The sequence below is a fragment of the Neopsephotus bourkii genome, unplaced genomic scaffold, assembly GCF_033783945.1.
Source record: "Neopsephotus bourkii isolate Nb327-2 ecotype Australia unplaced genomic scaffold, CSIRO-AGI_Nbou_v1 NB_1792, whole genome shotgun sequence".
In the NCBI taxonomy this organism is placed as follows: Eukaryota; Metazoa; Chordata; class Aves; order Psittaciformes; family Psittacidae; genus Neopsephotus; species Neopsephotus bourkii.
The window spans coordinates 8,521,638-8,539,481 of record NW_026902266.1 but is presented as its reverse complement, the minus strand read 5'-3'; the positions used below and the strand labels follow the sequence as shown (position 1 = coordinate 8,539,481).

At 38.8% G+C, this 17,844-nt stretch overlaps 1 protein-coding gene across 1 annotated transcript in view; it reads left to right on the top strand.

Annotated features, from left to right (window-relative positions):
* The first annotated feature begins 1,114 nt into the window (after positions 1-1,114).
* Positions 1,115-17,844, top strand: part of OTOG (otogelin) — a 98,858-nt gene continuing 82,128 nt past the window's right edge. The window contains exons 1-9 of the mRNA XM_061380423.1: positions 1,115-1,219; positions 4,390-4,480; positions 11,507-11,599; positions 11,825-11,979; positions 12,357-12,475; positions 12,861-13,066; positions 14,689-14,819; positions 16,508-16,614; positions 17,448-17,557. Of these exons, the coding sequence (XP_061236407.1) occupies positions 1,115-1,219; positions 4,390-4,480; positions 11,507-11,599; positions 11,825-11,979; positions 12,357-12,475; positions 12,861-13,066; positions 14,689-14,819; positions 16,508-16,614; positions 17,448-17,557 (1,117 nt within the window). The remainder of the gene's footprint in view (positions 1,220-4,389; positions 4,481-11,506; positions 11,600-11,824; positions 11,980-12,356; positions 12,476-12,860; positions 13,067-14,688; positions 14,820-16,507; positions 16,615-17,447; positions 17,558-17,844) is intronic.

Genomic DNA, 17,844 nt, shown 5'->3' with positions numbered 1-17,844 from the left:
TATGTTGCATTGAGTTCACTTTACTCATGCCTTCCACTACTTCAGTTCTGACACCTATTTCAGTGGGTTGGGGTCAATATTCCTTGCTAATCATCGACAACGTTTGCTGCACCTCAGCATAAGCGGGCATCTCTTGGTCGTGCGACATTCCTAGGAGGGAACGAGAAGCCCCTGATTTGCTAGCATTAGTGGTGGGGTGCAGCCTGGCACTGTACCCCGCGGTGGAGACTTCAGCTCCTTCCGACAAGCCGTGGCACTAGTCGTATCCTAAACCCGAGAAGGGTGGAAAGCTAAGAATAAACGAAGAGCTGGCTCCCGGCGCGGTAGATCAGAGGGCAGTGCTGATGGGGCCGGGGCTACGCTGGGGGCGAGGGGTGGAGGACAGGGGGGTGGCAGATAAATCACTCTGCTGCCCCGCCCGGGAGGGCGGGTTGAGTCCAAGGTGCAGGTAGAGACCGGCGCTGGAAGGCTGGAGTTCTGTAGGAAGTTGCCGTTGTCTTTTGCCCGTCCGTCTGTCCGTATGGAGACTCGGCTCCTTGTCGGAGCGCTGCTGTGCGCCTGTCTAGTGGGTGAGCCTTCCCCTGGGCAGGGCGCGAGGATGGAGCGGGAGAAGAGGCAGGGTGAGGCAATCCTAGCCATCATTAACCTGCTACTGTTGCCTTCCAGCCCTATATCCGTGGGATGCCTGGGCGCAGCTCCCTGCCGGCGGGCACATACCCCTCCTCAGGTAAGAGCTCGTCTAGGCACAGTGAGGTGTGCGGCTGGCAGCCCTGAGGCGGGCAGGGTGGGGTGTGATATGTCTGTACCGAGCAAACTGTGCCTTGTTCTCCTGCTCTCAGCGAAGGCAGCTCCGCAGGACCTAGGAGAGAGAACGGCCACGCAGCGACAGCGCAGGTATGGAGCGCGGGCTGGGAGCTGCGAGGGGCAGCGGGCGGCCGTAGCGGGTCGGCGCTGTGGGGTCTCCTCGCAGAGATGAGGCAGCCGAGACGCGCGGCTTTTCTCTGAAGAGCCCCCTGAGAGAAAGGCAGCCCCTTGCCGTGGTCCATCCACTCCCTCGGACAGCGGTGCGACCGGAGCGCACTTAGGCGGTGCAGTGCGGCCGGTCGTGCCGGAGATGGGTGCCCGGCTTTCCCTGCCTGAACCGCCGCCTGGCGAGATCCCTCTGAGGGGTGCCTGGCGTCAGGGTAACGTGATTCTCGTGTCTTACCTGAGTATATCGGTACGTTACCATGAAATCGTCAATGCATCTGATAGCGGTTGTACCGCTTGTGGTTCTTTAGGACTTGTCCTTCAGTGTCGAACGTGTACCTTATCCTGGTCACAAGGAGGCTTGGGTTGGAAGGGACCTCAAGGATCATCTAGTTCCAGCCCCTTGCTATGGACTGGGACAGACAGCCTGGTCCTATACTGCCAGGGCACCCACAACTTGTCTGGGCAAACTGTTCCAGTGTCTCACCACCCCATAGTGTCAGTCATGTATGAAAGGAAACTTGGGCTTTAAAATGTTTAAGCAGTGAGGGAAGTTGGTAGCTAGACCTTCAGCTCATTTGGAAATAGTTGCACGTAAATATGAAGCATCCTTGCTCCAAGGAAAGCTGGGGTCTGATCTGGCTTACTCAGCAATAATTGCTTTGTGGGAGCCTTTTCACTTCTTAGTAAAAGTAAATGAGCTGGCAGTATCAGATCACTACAATTCAGTACTGGGTTTTGGATGCGGTTTGTCTTGGCAACCTGATTGTATCACTGATGGTGTGCTGCTGAAATGTAATTAGGGTGTGTGGTTCCAGCTCCCTTGTTTGAGGGTGGGAAAAGGAAAGTTTGCTTTGTAGCCCTTGTTTGAAGCTCTGCAGAGGAGTTGCCTTTCTGCTTGCTCCTTCTGGGAAAAGCTGTCAGCGAAAATCAAGGCACATAACTTCAAACAGGTAACAAAATCAACCACCAATAAAAGCAAATGCTTGTGGATTGAGATTCCCCCCTTTTGCACACACCCCTGCTGAATTCCAGATACAATAATAGACACTGTTTCCTTTTTGTTAGCCTTCTGAGCAGAAATCTTAAGTAAGAAATAAGCTTAAGAGAAAGGAAAAAAAATCACATATAAATAAACATGTCAAGAAATATATAAATTGGTTTTAAAAAAGGAGGAACCTGAGGAGTTCTAGCTGTTTGAAGGGTCTAAACCAATAATGCATTTTTACATGTTCTTGCTTTTAATAAGCTCCTTCAAGGTGAAGAGGTAAAGCAACATTAAGCGATGGTAGTTAAGCCCTCTGCAGAATTTTATGTCCATGAAGATTTAGTTAATGACATAGCATCTAAGACTGGTTTTCAGTCAAATATCTAAATAGGTACTCAGAATGCAGAAAACAGCTGATATATTTTAAAAATACTTGTAGAACTGGGCAATAGATGGAGAAGTGTGAATGATAAAACTCTAGGACATGAAAATTAAATGCAATAAATCAAGCTAAGTCCTCAGCTAAAATTATGTAGCCATAGCTGGTGTTGTTTATGATGTCAATTTGGAAATCTTCTGCTTCATTTTTTAACAACATTTTAGGCACACACTGTAGCCAATTGTAATGTTATTTTGGAAATATTTTGCTCAGCTGTTTGTAGCACTGTAGATATACATTGTAGCTGTTTAGTAACAGATTTGTCATTTTATTTGACAATTTGTCACTGATTTTTTCCTTAATGGAAACTTTATTCTATAATTTTGTCACTGAAATACGAACATTTTAGAGGATATAGCTGCTGCTCTTCATAGAGTGAGTTGAAGAAATAATATGAAACTGCTGTAACATTTGTGTTACTGTATTAAATAAATGAGTAAGTGTAATTGCCTCTTCAATAAGGAAAAACTTACTGTCATGCGCCATTGGCTTCTGAGGATCAAAAAATTCATGCTGAACTGAGAAAAAGGTTATTCACCCTAGATGTTATAGAACAAAGGTGATTATGGAGAAGGTAAGCAACATTGTTTTGACAAAGTTTTGCTAATTAGGACTTAATCTTCTGGCTGTCATGAATGTCTCAATAGGACCACATCATGACAAAATATCAATGGATTCTTGTAACTTGGCTGAGCAGGCCTGCTTTTCTCTTTTCTCAAGTAGATGATATAGGCTGTTGTTTTTTCTAATTTGATGTGTTTCAAATGCTAAAACTTAGCACTTGCAAGGGAAAGACCTTGTATGTTCACACTTCATGCCTAAACTATGCACCATGCTTGGGTAAAACTGTGAAAGAATGTTGTTCCTCCAATTTACTTAGATGCTGTTGGATGGCTAGTGACCATGACTGACTTTTAAGCTGTTAACGCCTAATCTATGGGTTCTTCGTTTTGTTTTGTTTTATTCCCTTAAAGTATTGAAGTGAATCCTTGACATTGTACTCCGGTATGACTTGGTAAGAGAGTGCAGGGACTGTGGCTGGTGCCACTGATAGATGGAAGAATGACATGGAAGTTGGATTAATAGATGAATGTGGGAAGAATGAAGGGGAGTTGAAGTATCATGACTTACCAATTTAAAAAAAAAGTTACAAAGTAGAGCAAACTAAAACCACTAGAGCGCCAAAGGTATATTTGTTGGAGAAAAAAGAAGCTTTTACTATAGTATAGAAAACGAATACAACAAAACGATACCTTGCTTCCAGCTGTTGAAGGCAGAAGTGCCTATGAGAAAGGTAATGCAAGAGAATAAATGCTTTAGTCTGCCATCACATATTTTTGAATGTTAGAACAGGAGGAGATTAAGGGGAAGATGGTAGGAAATATTTTGAAAATTAACCTGGGTGTTTATGATTTCTTGTTTGTGTTTTTGTTGTGGTTTTTTTTTCTTGTTTAAACAAACATACAGAAAAACCCCCTTGATTCTGCTGTTTTGGATCAGGTTCTTGGAAAATAATGTGAATCCAGGGCTTTATAAGACATTTTGCTAATTATGATGATGTTGCTTAGTGATTTATTCAGGCACATTGTTAATTATTTTAAGTAACTGTTAGTGAGTGATAAGACTTTCCGAGGCAGCAGAATGTTTATTCTGAGAATTGTTAAATGCATATGATGTACAGAGGCTGTAAATGAGAATGAAAGGGTATGGAGAAGGGCACAGAGGATAGTGTTTAGATAGACAGGTTTAGGCACGTTGGCTTAACTGACTTAAAATCTGCCAACTGTTTTCACATATAATGTACTTTGCTCCTTTACTGAAGTCTGGAGTAGAGTGACTGCACTTTTTACTTTACGATAGTGTTTTTGATAACTTTTTAGTATATAATATGAAGCTGTGAGCTTACTAAAAATGGTAAATTTACTGATAGTTTGTGAAGAGGTTTTTAAAGTGCCTTGGCTGTAGCTGGTGATATCTTTGTTCTTTCTGAAAGGAATCTGGAATGGCAGTTTATAATGCTTCATCTGCTACAGTGTCCTTGTCTCGGAACAGGAGACTTCACAGTATGAAATGTGGACCATCCAGTAAGTTAATTATGTTTCTATATGATGTAACTTTGATTGTTCTTTATATTCTGAATCAATTATTTTTCCCAAGAAAAAAAACAAACAAAAAAAACCCCCAAAATAGCTAGTACAGACCCTTATGATAAGTGGGGCCTACCCTGATTGGTCTCAAAATCATATTCAAATTGTCACATTCTTTTTAGGAATATGAGAATTTATCATGAGGTTTGATCTAGCTTTAAGTTTACCCCTGATTCTGGTTTGATCCTTTGAAGGAGTGTCTCTAACTACAGCTTTTTAAATGAAGATCTTTCAGCAGAGAAAACTGCTTTTGTAGTGATATGCCTGAAGATGTGGATTGCTGCCTAGATGCCATTAAATTATCTGTCCTGTGTCTCCTCTGTGCTTGAAGGTGTTTTTGTTTGTTATGGCTTTGCTGAGGTCGTCTATGGGTTAGCAGGATGTAGTACTCTTAGTCAGCAACTTGCAGTGGTGGGTATTTGCCTGAGGAATTTGTATTTTGACTTTGTTTCATCTTGCTTTCAACAATGAAAAGGACAGGCTTAAATATCTTTGTTCAAGGATAGAGACCCTCTGTCTTAGTTCTTTGTAGAGCCCCTGTCACTATTTTCTTCTACAAAGGAGACACATCAGGCAAAGTAATTCACAGTAATTTTAGCTAGTGATGCAAAACCTCTAGTTTCTTTTCAGTCAGCCTGATTGGTTGCATTGGATGTGGAACCTACCTAATAGTGAATAGTCTAGATTTGCATCCCCTGTATTTATAGCACAAAATCCAAGACTGAGGTGTGGAGAAAGTTGTTAACTGTGATTAGGGTTGTGCTCTCTCCAGAAGATTTCTTTTAATACATACCATTTTTAGAAACTTTTAAGAGGTATGTAGCTGAATGTGAGGGAATAATAAAATTACTTAGAGAAGCACAGGATTGCTCAGGTAAAGGTTATTACCTATGAACCTCTCCAGTATATGAAAAATATCATATATATATATACATATGTATATAATGTATGATGAAATTGCTTTACAAATATAGCAATCCCTACCAGCAAAACCATCTGCTTTTTAGGGTTTCACCAGCTTTTTGTCCAAATAGTTATCTACACTTTTTTATTTTTTTTTTCTTCACCAAATAAAGCAGTTTCCAAGGAGAAGGTGAGAAGTTTGTTGCCATAATAATTGTTTGGTTCCCAAAGTTTATTTTTTTCCAAGTGAAAATTCCTTTAATTGGATTCATGGATTTCATGTTCCGCTTCAGAACACCTATCTCAAAAAAAGGCATGTAAGATTCCTTGTGCTGCTGTTAAAGTGTGCAATAATAAACTTGCACATAAACCCTTTGCAGAACAAGACTTCTGTTTAAGAACTCCAGCTAAGGGAGTGTAGGTTCATTGCTTCTTAAATAGTCTTAATGTTTGAGAAGGGGAAGATCAAATCTAGAAGGAGGAAGGATGAAATGGGTAGCAAGTATCACATGTTAACTCAAAGTTTTGGCCCTTCCTATCAGAAGAGATGCAAGCTGCTATAGCTCTGCCCATGGACAGAGATTTGCACTAATGTCAGGACATAGTAAAGATTTCCTTATTTTATTATTTTTTTCTCTTAAACCCAGCAAGGTAGGTTGTCAGCCTTTCCCCCCCCCCCCCTCATTTTAGTGATGTCTCTATGAAAATTATTGACATACTTATGAAACTGTTATTATAACAAATTTACAATTCATCCTATTACAGTCAATTCTTGTTGCATTTAACATTTTTTCTTGCTTCCTATTTCTGTATGCAATAGATCTCTTTTCCTTTGTGTTGTATTAGCCAGCTGAAGGTAGTTTAGAAAGTGATGTAATGTCATATAGGTCAATGAAACAAAATGTTGGTATAGTACAAATAAAGGCCAAGGGATAAATTCTTGTGTTAGGTTTTGTACCTAGGGAAAAAAAAAAACAACTCAACAAAAAAAACAAAAAACAAACAAAAAAACAAACAAACAAACAAACAAACTTCAGAGCTGAAGCATATTGAGAACCTGGGACAGGAAAAACAACTTGTTTCTGGAAGAAATTTTCAAACTACTACTGAAAATACCTACCAGGTCACATTTTCTCATGTTGAAATGCTGTAACAGACATGAGTCTTCCGTTTAAGTCACTGTTACTATAGAAGATACTTGTTCCTTACAGTATGTGTGCTTAAAGGCTGATTTCAAATGATGTACCAGGGCAGAAAATCTGCATCTCACTGGAAGGCTCTAGTTCTAATTAAAGTATTAAAATTGCATCCTACTCATTTCATATATGTACATTTCATATATGTACATATGTACATTTGATTTAGATCTTGACTCTTTTATGGGATACAGATATGTACTTTATTTGCAGTCACCTCTGTGTGCTCCAAGAGGAGCTCCAAGTTTTAGTGGCTTTATCTCCCTTCATGCTAAAGGGCTTGACGTTATATAAATTTCTTTGAGCTGTACTTATTTTATTCCTAATAAAGATGTTAGAAGATGAGAAGAACAAATAATGGGTGAGCAAATCTGTACATGTAGTCCATTTGCAACTGAAATAAGTTTGAGATCTTAAGTAATCATTAGAGATAAGAAAGCATAATAAACTAAGGGGACACAATATTATAGATTCAAACACATGAAATCCATTGCATCTGTAACAATATTTCAAAATAAATACTCATTTTGATGAAGATGCAAGATGCCTTTGAGCAGTTTTTTGAAATTGGCATAATTGTGCTTGGAACCTAGGTGAAAAACATTTGGAAGGCCAACCAGTGTTTGTTCAGACTGCAGTGTATTTCAAAATGGATTTTGGAGTTCCCTCTTGTTAGATATAAATTATGCTACTAAAGCATCTTTTTTTCAGGGAAGGACTACAGTAGCCATCTCTGTGAAGCTTGCACAGTGATCACTAAAAACACTTGCAATGAAATGCAAACAGGCTAGGTTAGTCTCCCTGCTTCAAAGGCCGTGATAAATAATGAGCGGGAGGTTCTGCTGTTGTTTATAGGGTGCCAGCTGTAGCCTGAAGTCTCTCACTGCCTGACGCTTAGTTCAGTTCCTTCTTCTTAATTCTTCAAACAAAATTTCATGGGGCCAAGGGACTAAAATAGTGTATCCACATATTAAGTGGGGTTGCGGCCTGTTCAGTAATTACCAGATGATTGGAGTATTTAAGCAACGGGAGCAGCAGAGAAGAATTCAGACCTGTGTTACAAGATGATCCCAAGTCTTCACCCCACTCAATAATGAAGGAATTTGAGACAAGTCACTTCATGACAACAATGGTCATATTATCAGAGTGACCTGCAGGTTGTAAAGGCCTCACTGGTTAGAAATCCCATTATTACGTATTCGAGACAAATCATGTTACTTAGGCCTACTACTTTCTACTAGAAAACTCTCACCAGTTTTCAATTTCAGATTCCAACCCAATGCACTCAACTGGCATAATGTCAAAGGAGAAAGAAAAGCTAAGGACTTTTTAATAGAGGTCACTTTCAGGTAAACGAAGGACACAATATTCTGCCATGACCTTTCCTAATTTTAACCTTCACTTACTCTAGATGTTTATTACCTTTCTGCAGATGTCAAAACATTTCTCATGTCTCTAGAAGGGACCTAAACTTCTGCTATGATCATATAGGTTAACTTATTTAGGGAGCTTATATTTCTTCAATGACAGAGTGAACTGTTACAGGATCTTTATTCTGGATACCTGAGGAAGTGTTCCTGTGTTAGTTGAGCAGAACTGGATAATTAAAAAAGGCCACATTGTTTACAGTAGGAAGAGCACTAAATGTGATCTGAGTCAATGCCATATTCCACTTGTTACCTGGTTAAGGATACCTATGGTTCACACACAGAGCTCTTCTGCGCAGTGTAGTGAAAGATATTCTGCAGTGATGTAAAAAGGGAGATAAATACAAGAACTATATTTGTCATATTTTCTTGGAATCATATATGCATAGACAGAAGAGAACTTCATAAAGAAGAAAATACTCATAGTTATTTAATTTCCAATTCATAATCAACTAACTCTAAAAGGGAGCCAATGAGATCCTTTCCAGTGACAGCAAGGGTCCCCAGATCAGCTGACTTCACAATCTGAATAAATGTGGCTTGAAGTAGGTTACCTGAGCCATGCTTAAAGGGGAATCATTCAACCTGAAACATCAAAAGGGGGATAACTTCCTCTACAGCTACATGGAACATGACTTGAAGTTGAATTGCACATTATTGTAACTGGACAGGAATATTCCTACAGAAGCAAAGAACAGAGACATGATCTCTGATTACACAGGTCTCGCAACACTTGAGATGAAAGAGATCGATGTCTGCCTCTCTCGACAAGAGGAATAAAGCTCTTGCATTAGTGACAAGAGTGGTCCCTGTGAGTATGTAAATGAGATGGCTCAGTCCGAATAAATAGGGACCTTTCTACATGGTGCTTGCATTAGTTTTTAAATTGAACACATGCTGCTTGGGCAGGGAAAGGAGCTGTGTATTTGGGGTAGCTAGGCAAAGGAGTGTTCTCTTTGTCCACCTGCCTGGTTCTTCTCTGCATGGTCTCTTTTTCTTTTGCTTTTGGGGTGGGGGAGCAATGGTGTGTTTTGAAAATAAAGGAATCAAAATTTATTGGGTATTTCAAAAGTCTTCATGTAAGTAATTAATATTTATAATGTATTTGCAATACATTAATGAAAATGGCTAAATAAACATTAATGAACTCTATTGACAGATTTTGGCAGAACTCAGTAAGGAAGTGTTCTATAAACTATAACTGAAGATAATATTTTATAAAATCACATGGCCTAAAGTAGATGAGCATGTAAGCTTTCTTTTTTAATTATGGTACACTGTAAATTTCTTGAAGTCTTCCTCTTTCTAACATAGGTAGTTGTGAGCATAGAGCTTATTTCTCTAAGTTTCTAGGATCTCAGAAAGCCAAAAGAACTTCAAATATGACCTTTTTCCTCATTAAACTTCTACATTGACCACACTTGGGAAAACCAGCTGCTGCTGCTGATGGAGGTAGCCACACAAAAAGCAGTCTTAACATCAGTCTATCCATAAATTCTGACTAGTTTGCATGTGAACTAAATTTTGGGTGCACTATTACTTGGCGTGTACATATGAAAGTAATTTGTGTGTGGTAGATACTTGCAAGCCAGGTGAGGATTTTAAGAAGCATTTGGAAGTCTTGCTCAAGCTAAAGTAGGAGCTGGAGAATGTTTGTAGCATCTTCTTAAAAATGCTGTTTCTCATTCTTCTCAAAGGTTTACTTGCTTTGGGGTAGGAAACACTCACAGGACACTCTCCATGTGCAACTTGCTTTTGGATTATTTTAGTGTATTTAAAGGCTTTAGTAAGAAAGTATGGCTCACTGGCTTCTGTAATGGTGCTTCTCTTGATGTTTTCTGATGCTGGCAAAGCAAACTGTGCTATAAAAGATGTTGGGAGGAAATTTGCATTGGTAAGCCAGCAATAAAACAAGCTTGTAGAAGAGGGGAGAAGAATCAGTAGGGAGAATACAACCCCAGAAACTGATTTATTTTTCTGTTGCTATTACTGGAATCAAGATTTCAGCATTCGTTTAAGAGCAGTAGGATGTCAATGGTCAAATCTTGACCTCTTAGAAAACATTTTTTTCCTTGCAATCAATTTATAAAAAAAGCATTTCAGTTATTCTGTAAAGTAGTTCAGAATCTGCTTTTGATGTCTGTGTTTAGCGAATGCCAAAAGTGAGAACAAAACTTAAAGATGGTGTGGACTATGAATCATAAAGCAAATCTAAAGTCTAACTGTCAAGACTAACTCAGTTAGAGTTTACTTGGATTGTAAGTAATGGATCTTGTTTTATTTTGCCTGCAACAAAGCTTCAAACCCTTTTTAGCAAAGCTTTCTCAAAAGGCTGGATGTACTCTAGGTACGTCAGGACTTTTGTGCGTGCGTGATGTTTCATAAGTGAGGGTTTTACTGAAATGGAAGAAAATATAATTTTCGTGATTTCTGGTTTTCAGAACACTACTCAAAAATTCATATAAGAGATATTTTTTCAAGAATGATGGTGTTTATAAAGAGAACAAGAAGGCTGAGTCTTTAGTTTGCTTCTTCCTGAAAAAATTTGTTGTGAGAAACTTGTCTGCAACAAATACTATCTCAGTTTCTGTTAAACAAACACAACAATTCCTAATTCAGTTGTTAGAAATCAAATGCTTTCCTAAAGAGACTTAAGTTCTAAAAGATCTAATGTTAGAAAAATAAGCGAATATATTACAATTGTTAGAAAAGCATTTAATCAGAAAGTGTAAATCTAGTAGCAAGAAATTTTGTTTCTGCTTTTGCACATCTTTCCTTAGACTGTGAAAACTTGTTTTTCAGATTTTAAAGGGGATCTTCCAGGGAAAATAAGAAGTAAATAATCCAATACCTTTCTTTCACAAACCGAAACCTGTTTGTGAGTCAGGGAGCTTGCTTTCTGTACAGTAGGCTTGCTGTACTTAAGCATTCCTCTAATAAAATAAGAAAAAAGAGAAGTGGCCTGTGTCTTTATGGAAAATGTTTGCGGTTGGTACACTTGAAAGTTGCAAGATGAAGGAGGACCGGCAGCTCAGAAATTTACAGCTGGTGTTTTTTCAGGGCAGTACATTCTCATCCTGGTAGAGCTTATCCATGAAGTGTTATTTGTAGCAGTCTTTTATATAAGGATATAGACATTTTTTGATGTGTAATACTTGTTCACTTCCTCTATTCATTGCTTAGGGGACTAATTCATGTCACCACTTGATTTGGCTTCTGTAAATGTGCAATAGATTTACTTCATCTGGCTGTATTTCTTGAGGTAAAGCTTTTGCAGTATGCTTCCTGTTTGTGGAGGCCTGTGGGATTTTCCTGGACATTTAAATGATAAGCTGACGTCTCCTGTCATTCGTGGATTGCATTCAGTGACAGAACTCGGTTTTAAGAATACAAATTAGCATAATTTATATCTAACATGCCTTGTTTTTTCCACTCAGATTCACTTACATGTTTTAATGGAGGAGAATGTGTCAACAGACTGCTGTGCAACTGCAGTCGATTTAATGCAACTGGACCAAGATGCCAGACAGGTGTGTAAATGGAGAAAATGAACTGGGTTTCTGGGATTGTACTTGGATTCCCAGTGCTAAAGAATAACTGCCCACTACCAAAAGGATCCTTCATGCTGTACTATTTTTCCCTCCCTTTCTTTTCTGTGTTGGTATTTCACAACATAACACATATACTATTACATCTCAACTGCAGGTTGAATCTAAAAACCAGCACTATGTCTCAAGTGACTCTCCTTTTGTTAGTATATAACACAGGTGCTGAAAGAGATCATATATGCAGAACATGGGGTCAATATAATTTTGAAACTTTTGATGGACTCTATTATTATTTTTCTGGGAAATCCACATACGTGCTTGTGAGACATACTGAATTAGATGAACAGAGTTTTTCCATACAGGTAAGGGTCTGTGCTTCTACATTCCTTTTAACTGTTGTTGAACATGCTAATAATGCATTAATTTTAAGATATTAAAGATAACTTGAGATGGTAGTATGGTGTTCTAGAATGAAATGTTGATATAATTCTAACATGATGTATCCTACCAGTTACAATAGCATAAACAGCTGGAAGAAAACTGGTGCATGTACTTCCAAAGCCTGCTGCTGCCATGAAAAGACCACTCCAAGAAGAGTGCTAATTGTACTCATCTTTTTGGGGACCAAACTACTTGTTCACATGCTGACAGTGGGAATGGGAGTATTAATTGTATAATGTGGATTACAAAGAATTTGGTTAAAATCTTTGACTTTGACACTAGTGGTTTTATTTGGCAGGTGAATAATGATCCTGACTGCCATTCTTCTCCTTATTCCTGCAAACGGTCCATTAGTTTATTCTTTTCTGGAGATGAACAGATAAAGATGAGCACTGAAGTCACCTATAAAGGATTTGGGTAATTGCACTCATGTTTCTGATGCTGTAGTTACACTGGAATTAATCTCATGGTAATGTTTTGATAACAGAGATGTAAACTAGATCACTTATTTGTTGGTAGCTCAAAGTAAGTATCCAGACCACAGCAATACTCCCAGTCTACAGAGCAGTGTCTGAGGAAGGTGATATGTAAGTAAGCAGTATACAGTATTAGGAAGTGGTGCCATTGACATTCATCCTTTGGTTTTTGCAGCTATTTGCAGCTTCATCTCTTTTAGTGGAGTTAACTCCATATTTATATCAGGGTTTTTCAGATGCATGAGTGAGTCATTAAATCAGCAAGTAATTTATTTGTAATGGTGATATTCTTATGCGAAGTTGGTTTTGTTTCTGTGTCATTTCAGAGTACAATTACCTTATATTATCGGAAACTTACACATCCAGAAACTAGCTGGATACTTCCTAGTCAGGCACCAGAATGGTTTTACTCTGGCTTGGGATGGTACATCTGCACTGTATATCAAAATGGCACCAGAATACCTGGGCAAAACACAGGGACTGTGTGGGAATAATAATGCTATCCTGCAGGATGATCTTGAAACTAGTTATGGTGAGTATTTAAAATATTCCCCCTTGTGTTGCTTGGTGGTGGTTGTTGTTTGGGTTATTATTTGTTTTGTTTTGTTTTTTATTTGTTTGGTTGGTTGGGTTTTTTTCTTTGTTTTTTGGTTTTGTGGTTTCTGGAGGGTTTTTTCAGGTAAAAATATGTTACTTTGCTTAGTTTTTGATTGTAATGCTAATTGAATTTATGATGGGCAACTTCTAAAATGGTAGATGATGCTGTTAGTGAAAAGGGACAATTTCAATACAGATGGAGCTATGGGGAGAAAGATCTTTAAAAAGCTGTCTTACTCACTTACTTACAATAATGTTTGTACTTCATTGTTTTGGGACCTGAAATGTAAAATCTATTTTTAAATGTCTACTGCCCTCTTAGCAATTTTTCAGCCTGTGAAAGTCTGAGATATAGATATTGGAAACAAATCAATAATTTTCATTGCTAAATAAAGTCAGTGAAGACAAGAGAAACCTTTTTTGGTCTAGCTTTTCATTCATGCTAACACTTTCAGAAGTGGCCAGTGATCATTCAGTACCAACTTTCAGACACTTCCAAGAGGCTTGGCTTTCAGTAAATACTGAGTGAAGACCTCTATAAAGCATAAAGAACTGGAAGGGGGTGGGGTTGGAAATCAGACCCCTTGAAAGGTATCTCAAGCTAGGTGATAAAAACTTCTCGAAATCTTTGCTTTGGGCTGTTTAAATTTTTGCATCTCCTCTTTAAGATTAGGATATTTCTGTAGAGTACTGCTTCAACACTCAGATTATATGTGGTAGGTTTCTTGTATTGAGAGCCACTCAATTTCAGAAAACATCAGCCCTGTGCTATTACCAGTCCTTACCCCCATTGAATAGTTTGCTCACTAAATCAAAATGTTTAACTTAATAGCAAGATCAATAGTTCATTTTCCCCATTGCCTTCAGAGACTTTACCCTCCCACCTTTCTCTAGGATATCTCAGTCACATAAAGCTGGGATTGTAGCATGAGTTGCTACACTGCATACAAGCTTTGTCCAATTAGCTTGGGGAGCAGTAGTAATACAGATATGTCAAGATACGCATTTGTGGGTGTTGCAAGCAGTAATCAATGTCACTATTTGTCTATGATGGATCATACCTTCCTTAGCTAGTTTAACACTAGTGTAGACATACTTATATGAAAAAGTCACACCTTTTTTCATTGATGTAGAAAATTACTTTGTTACCCTCATCTTTCCTGGGTTTTAGACGCTCTTTTAGGAGTTCATATAAAGTATCAGTGTAGACCTATGTATGCACATACAGTTTGTCACATCTTCTTTCCTGTCTTCCATTCAAGGAATTTAGCAGGAACAGTCCTGCTCTCTTAAAGCCCTTCCTTGCCAAAATGCCTATTTAAGCTTTTCCTCCATTTTAGAGCCTTCCTATTATAGTCCTTTCTAAAAGTATTTTTGAGTTTCTTTAAAGGACCAGATTGTCATCAGACTAACAGTTGATTCATTTAGTTATAGGAAGGGTTTGGCACACTCTGCTTCAGGTGGTGTTTAGATTATTGAGATGTTTCTCTGGGAAATCATATAGAAATGCTGTTGTTCTTCCAAGTCACTGTGTGTATGTGTGTGTGTCTTGTTTAGGAAAACTGACAGACGATGTAACGGAATTCGTAGAGAGCTGGCAGGAAAATCCTCCACAAGGAGCACCCAGCTGGGATAAATCTCTTCTCAATGAGCCACCCTGCCTGAGACAAAGCCATGAATCTCTACAGGTTTGGATCAACACAAAAGGATTATTGCAATAGTTGGTGATTCTAATTAGAGTGAGATTTTTTCTTGCTTTGAAGGAGACTGAAAATATTCACAGTTCCTCTTTGGAGAAATGTATTTAAATGATTGCTGCAGAAGAGCTTCCTTTTTCTTCTCCTTTTGCCCCAATTCTGTGTTTCATTCTTGACTTTCAAATATTATATTGTCTGTATAGCAACCAATAGAATTGTTTGAGTCTGGGAACTTAAATGGGTGAAAAGTTGTAAAGTATGGGTGCATTCTAGAGCTGGTTCCTATTTCTTCCCTTAGGAATGATGGAAAGAAGCAAGTAAGCAAAACCAGAATGAGATCACAGTTTATTTGCCAGTGTTTAAAAATTATTCTTACTTTTGTCCATCACAGTCAAGCAGATTATCCTTTTAAGTAATATTTTCAAGACATAACCTTGAAATGAAGTCCTCTAAAACTAAAGTTTCAAAGCATTGAGTGCACCCTCAGTAAATTTGTGGATGACACTAAGTTGGGTGGGAGTGTTGATCTGCTGGAGGATAGGAAGGCTCTGCAGAGGAATCTGGGCAGGCTGGACTGATGGTCTGTGGCTAATGGTGTGAGGATCAACAAGGCAAAGTGTGGCTCCTGCATTTGGGCCACAACAATCCCATGCAACACTACAGGCTGGGGGAAGAGGGGCTGGAAAGCTGTTTGGCAGAAAGGGACCTGAGGGTAATGACTGGTGGACGAACATGAGCTTGCAGTGTGCCCAGGCAGCCAAGAAGGCCAGCAGCATCCTGGCCTGTGTCAGCAATAGCATAGCCAGCAGGGCCAGGGCAATGATTATCACCCTGTACTTGGCTGCACCTTGAATACTGTGTTCAGTTCTGGACCCCTCACTACAAGAAAGACATTGAGGTGCTGGAGCAGATCCAGAAAGGAGCAAAGCTGGTGAAGGGTCTGGAGAATACATCTGATGAGGAATGGCTGAGGGAACTGGAGTTGTTTAGTCTGGAGAAGGCTCAGGAGGAACTTTATTGCTCTCTACAACTACCTGACAGGAGGTTGTAGCAAAGTAAGGGTCAGTCTCTTTTCCCAAGTAACAAGTGATAGGACAAGAGGTAACAGCCTCAAGCTGCACCAAGGGAGGTTTGGATTAGATATTATGTAGAAGTTCTTCACTGAAAAGGTTGTCAGCCACTGGAACAGGCTACCCAGAGAAGTGGTAGAATCACCATCCCTGGAAGTGTTCAGAAATCATGTAGATGAGGCCCTCAGTAACATGGTTTAGTGGTGAACTTGGCAGTGCTGGGGTAATGGTTGGACTTGAACTTAAAGGTCTTTTCCAGACTAGGTGATTCTATGATTCTAAAGTTGATGCCATACATGTTTTATTTCTATTGCTTTTCACTCTGTAATTTGACTAAAATGAAGACTATTTCACATCATCTGGGCTTAGCTGCAACGTGGCCTATGCCTTTCTTGGGGAATGGATATATTTTACTACTACTCTTATGACCTCGGATAGAAGAATACTCTGGCATGGACAGCAGTGTTGCTAGCCACTGCTTCTTGATGAGATGAAAGTGATTCCTAGTCACAGACTAAGATGGCTGTTCTGATTTACCATAGTCTTCTGTTCTGCTTAGGTTTATTTTTTAAAACCTTCTCTTCACAACAGCTATCTTATTCATTTCAGAGGGCATACAAGCTGTGTAATATCCTGTTACATCCCCCATTTGAAACATGTCGTGAATATGTGAGTCCTCTTCCTTTTATGGCTAGCTGCACCAATGATCTCTGCATGTAAGTAAATGTTTTTGGGTAGTTCCAAAACTATTTCAAAAAACATTGTCCTTTTACCATGAGAATGAATTGTAAATGTTAACAAGACTAATTTGTGTCTTTTTCTGCATGTTTTTTCATCTAAGTCTTTTATATTGCCTTTCTGGTTTACTTCTTGTTTTACTGCCAGAAATTCCTGTGGAGTTGTTCCTGTTTTCTTTGGTATAAGGATGACCAAAATCAGGCCCAGATATTTTCCTAACTTGTTAGCCTACCTGCCCTTGAATATGGCATCTGTTTTGATTCTAAGTGTGCAAAATCATTAGTGTTTCTAACCTTAATGAACAGTAATGGTGCATAGGTCAGTTTGTCATTCACAAGCCATATGTTAATCCAATGAAAAGAGGAATTTGATTACTATCTGATTTTATGCTATCATTTTACGACCTGCTAACCTCCTTGTTCAAGCAGTTTTAACTAGTTAAGTTAACAGGCAGGACAGAAGATAATTTTCATTTCTTGTACCATGGTGACTCACTGGTGGAAACTTCACACTTGTGAGTTTTCTTAACAGTGTGTTTCCTTTTGTAAAAATCAAGGCCTTTATTCAGGTCTCTTAACACTGCTCTATCTCTGACTTCCATGGATTTATTCAGGAAGTTAGTATCAGGTCTCAGATTTATTGATAACTTGTCTTCAACTGTGCCATTTAACACTTTTAACCTAGACAAACAGCACAGTTCTTTAGAACATTATTAAAGTAGATTCAAAAACAATGCAGGAGTATTCATGAGGTTATGAAGACATGTTTGAATGTAGGAAGAAAATAATATGTCAATTTTTATTTGTGTAAGGTCAGCAGTTGATAATGCAACTTGGTGTCGAGCATTAACTGAGTATGCCAGAGCATGTGCCCAAGCAGGAAAGCCACTTCATGGATGGCGAATGCACTTTCAGCAGTGTGGTATGAAGATGCTTTTGTACTTGGAAAGACTGCTTAATAGTTGTATTTTTAAAAGTATTCATACTTTTACCTCTTTGTCCTTTCTCCTATTTCGAACTCACATAGCTCTCACTGAAAACGTAAATATGGACTGAATTCAAGGCTTTTTTTATATGTGTAATTTGTACTGAATGTATTTAAAGCACTAAGCTTATTAGAATGTGTTTTAAGAACCTTCTTACTAAAACATCAGAGATTCTTTAGGATGATTAACCATTTGTTTTTTCATAGAGCTACTCTTTCAAATA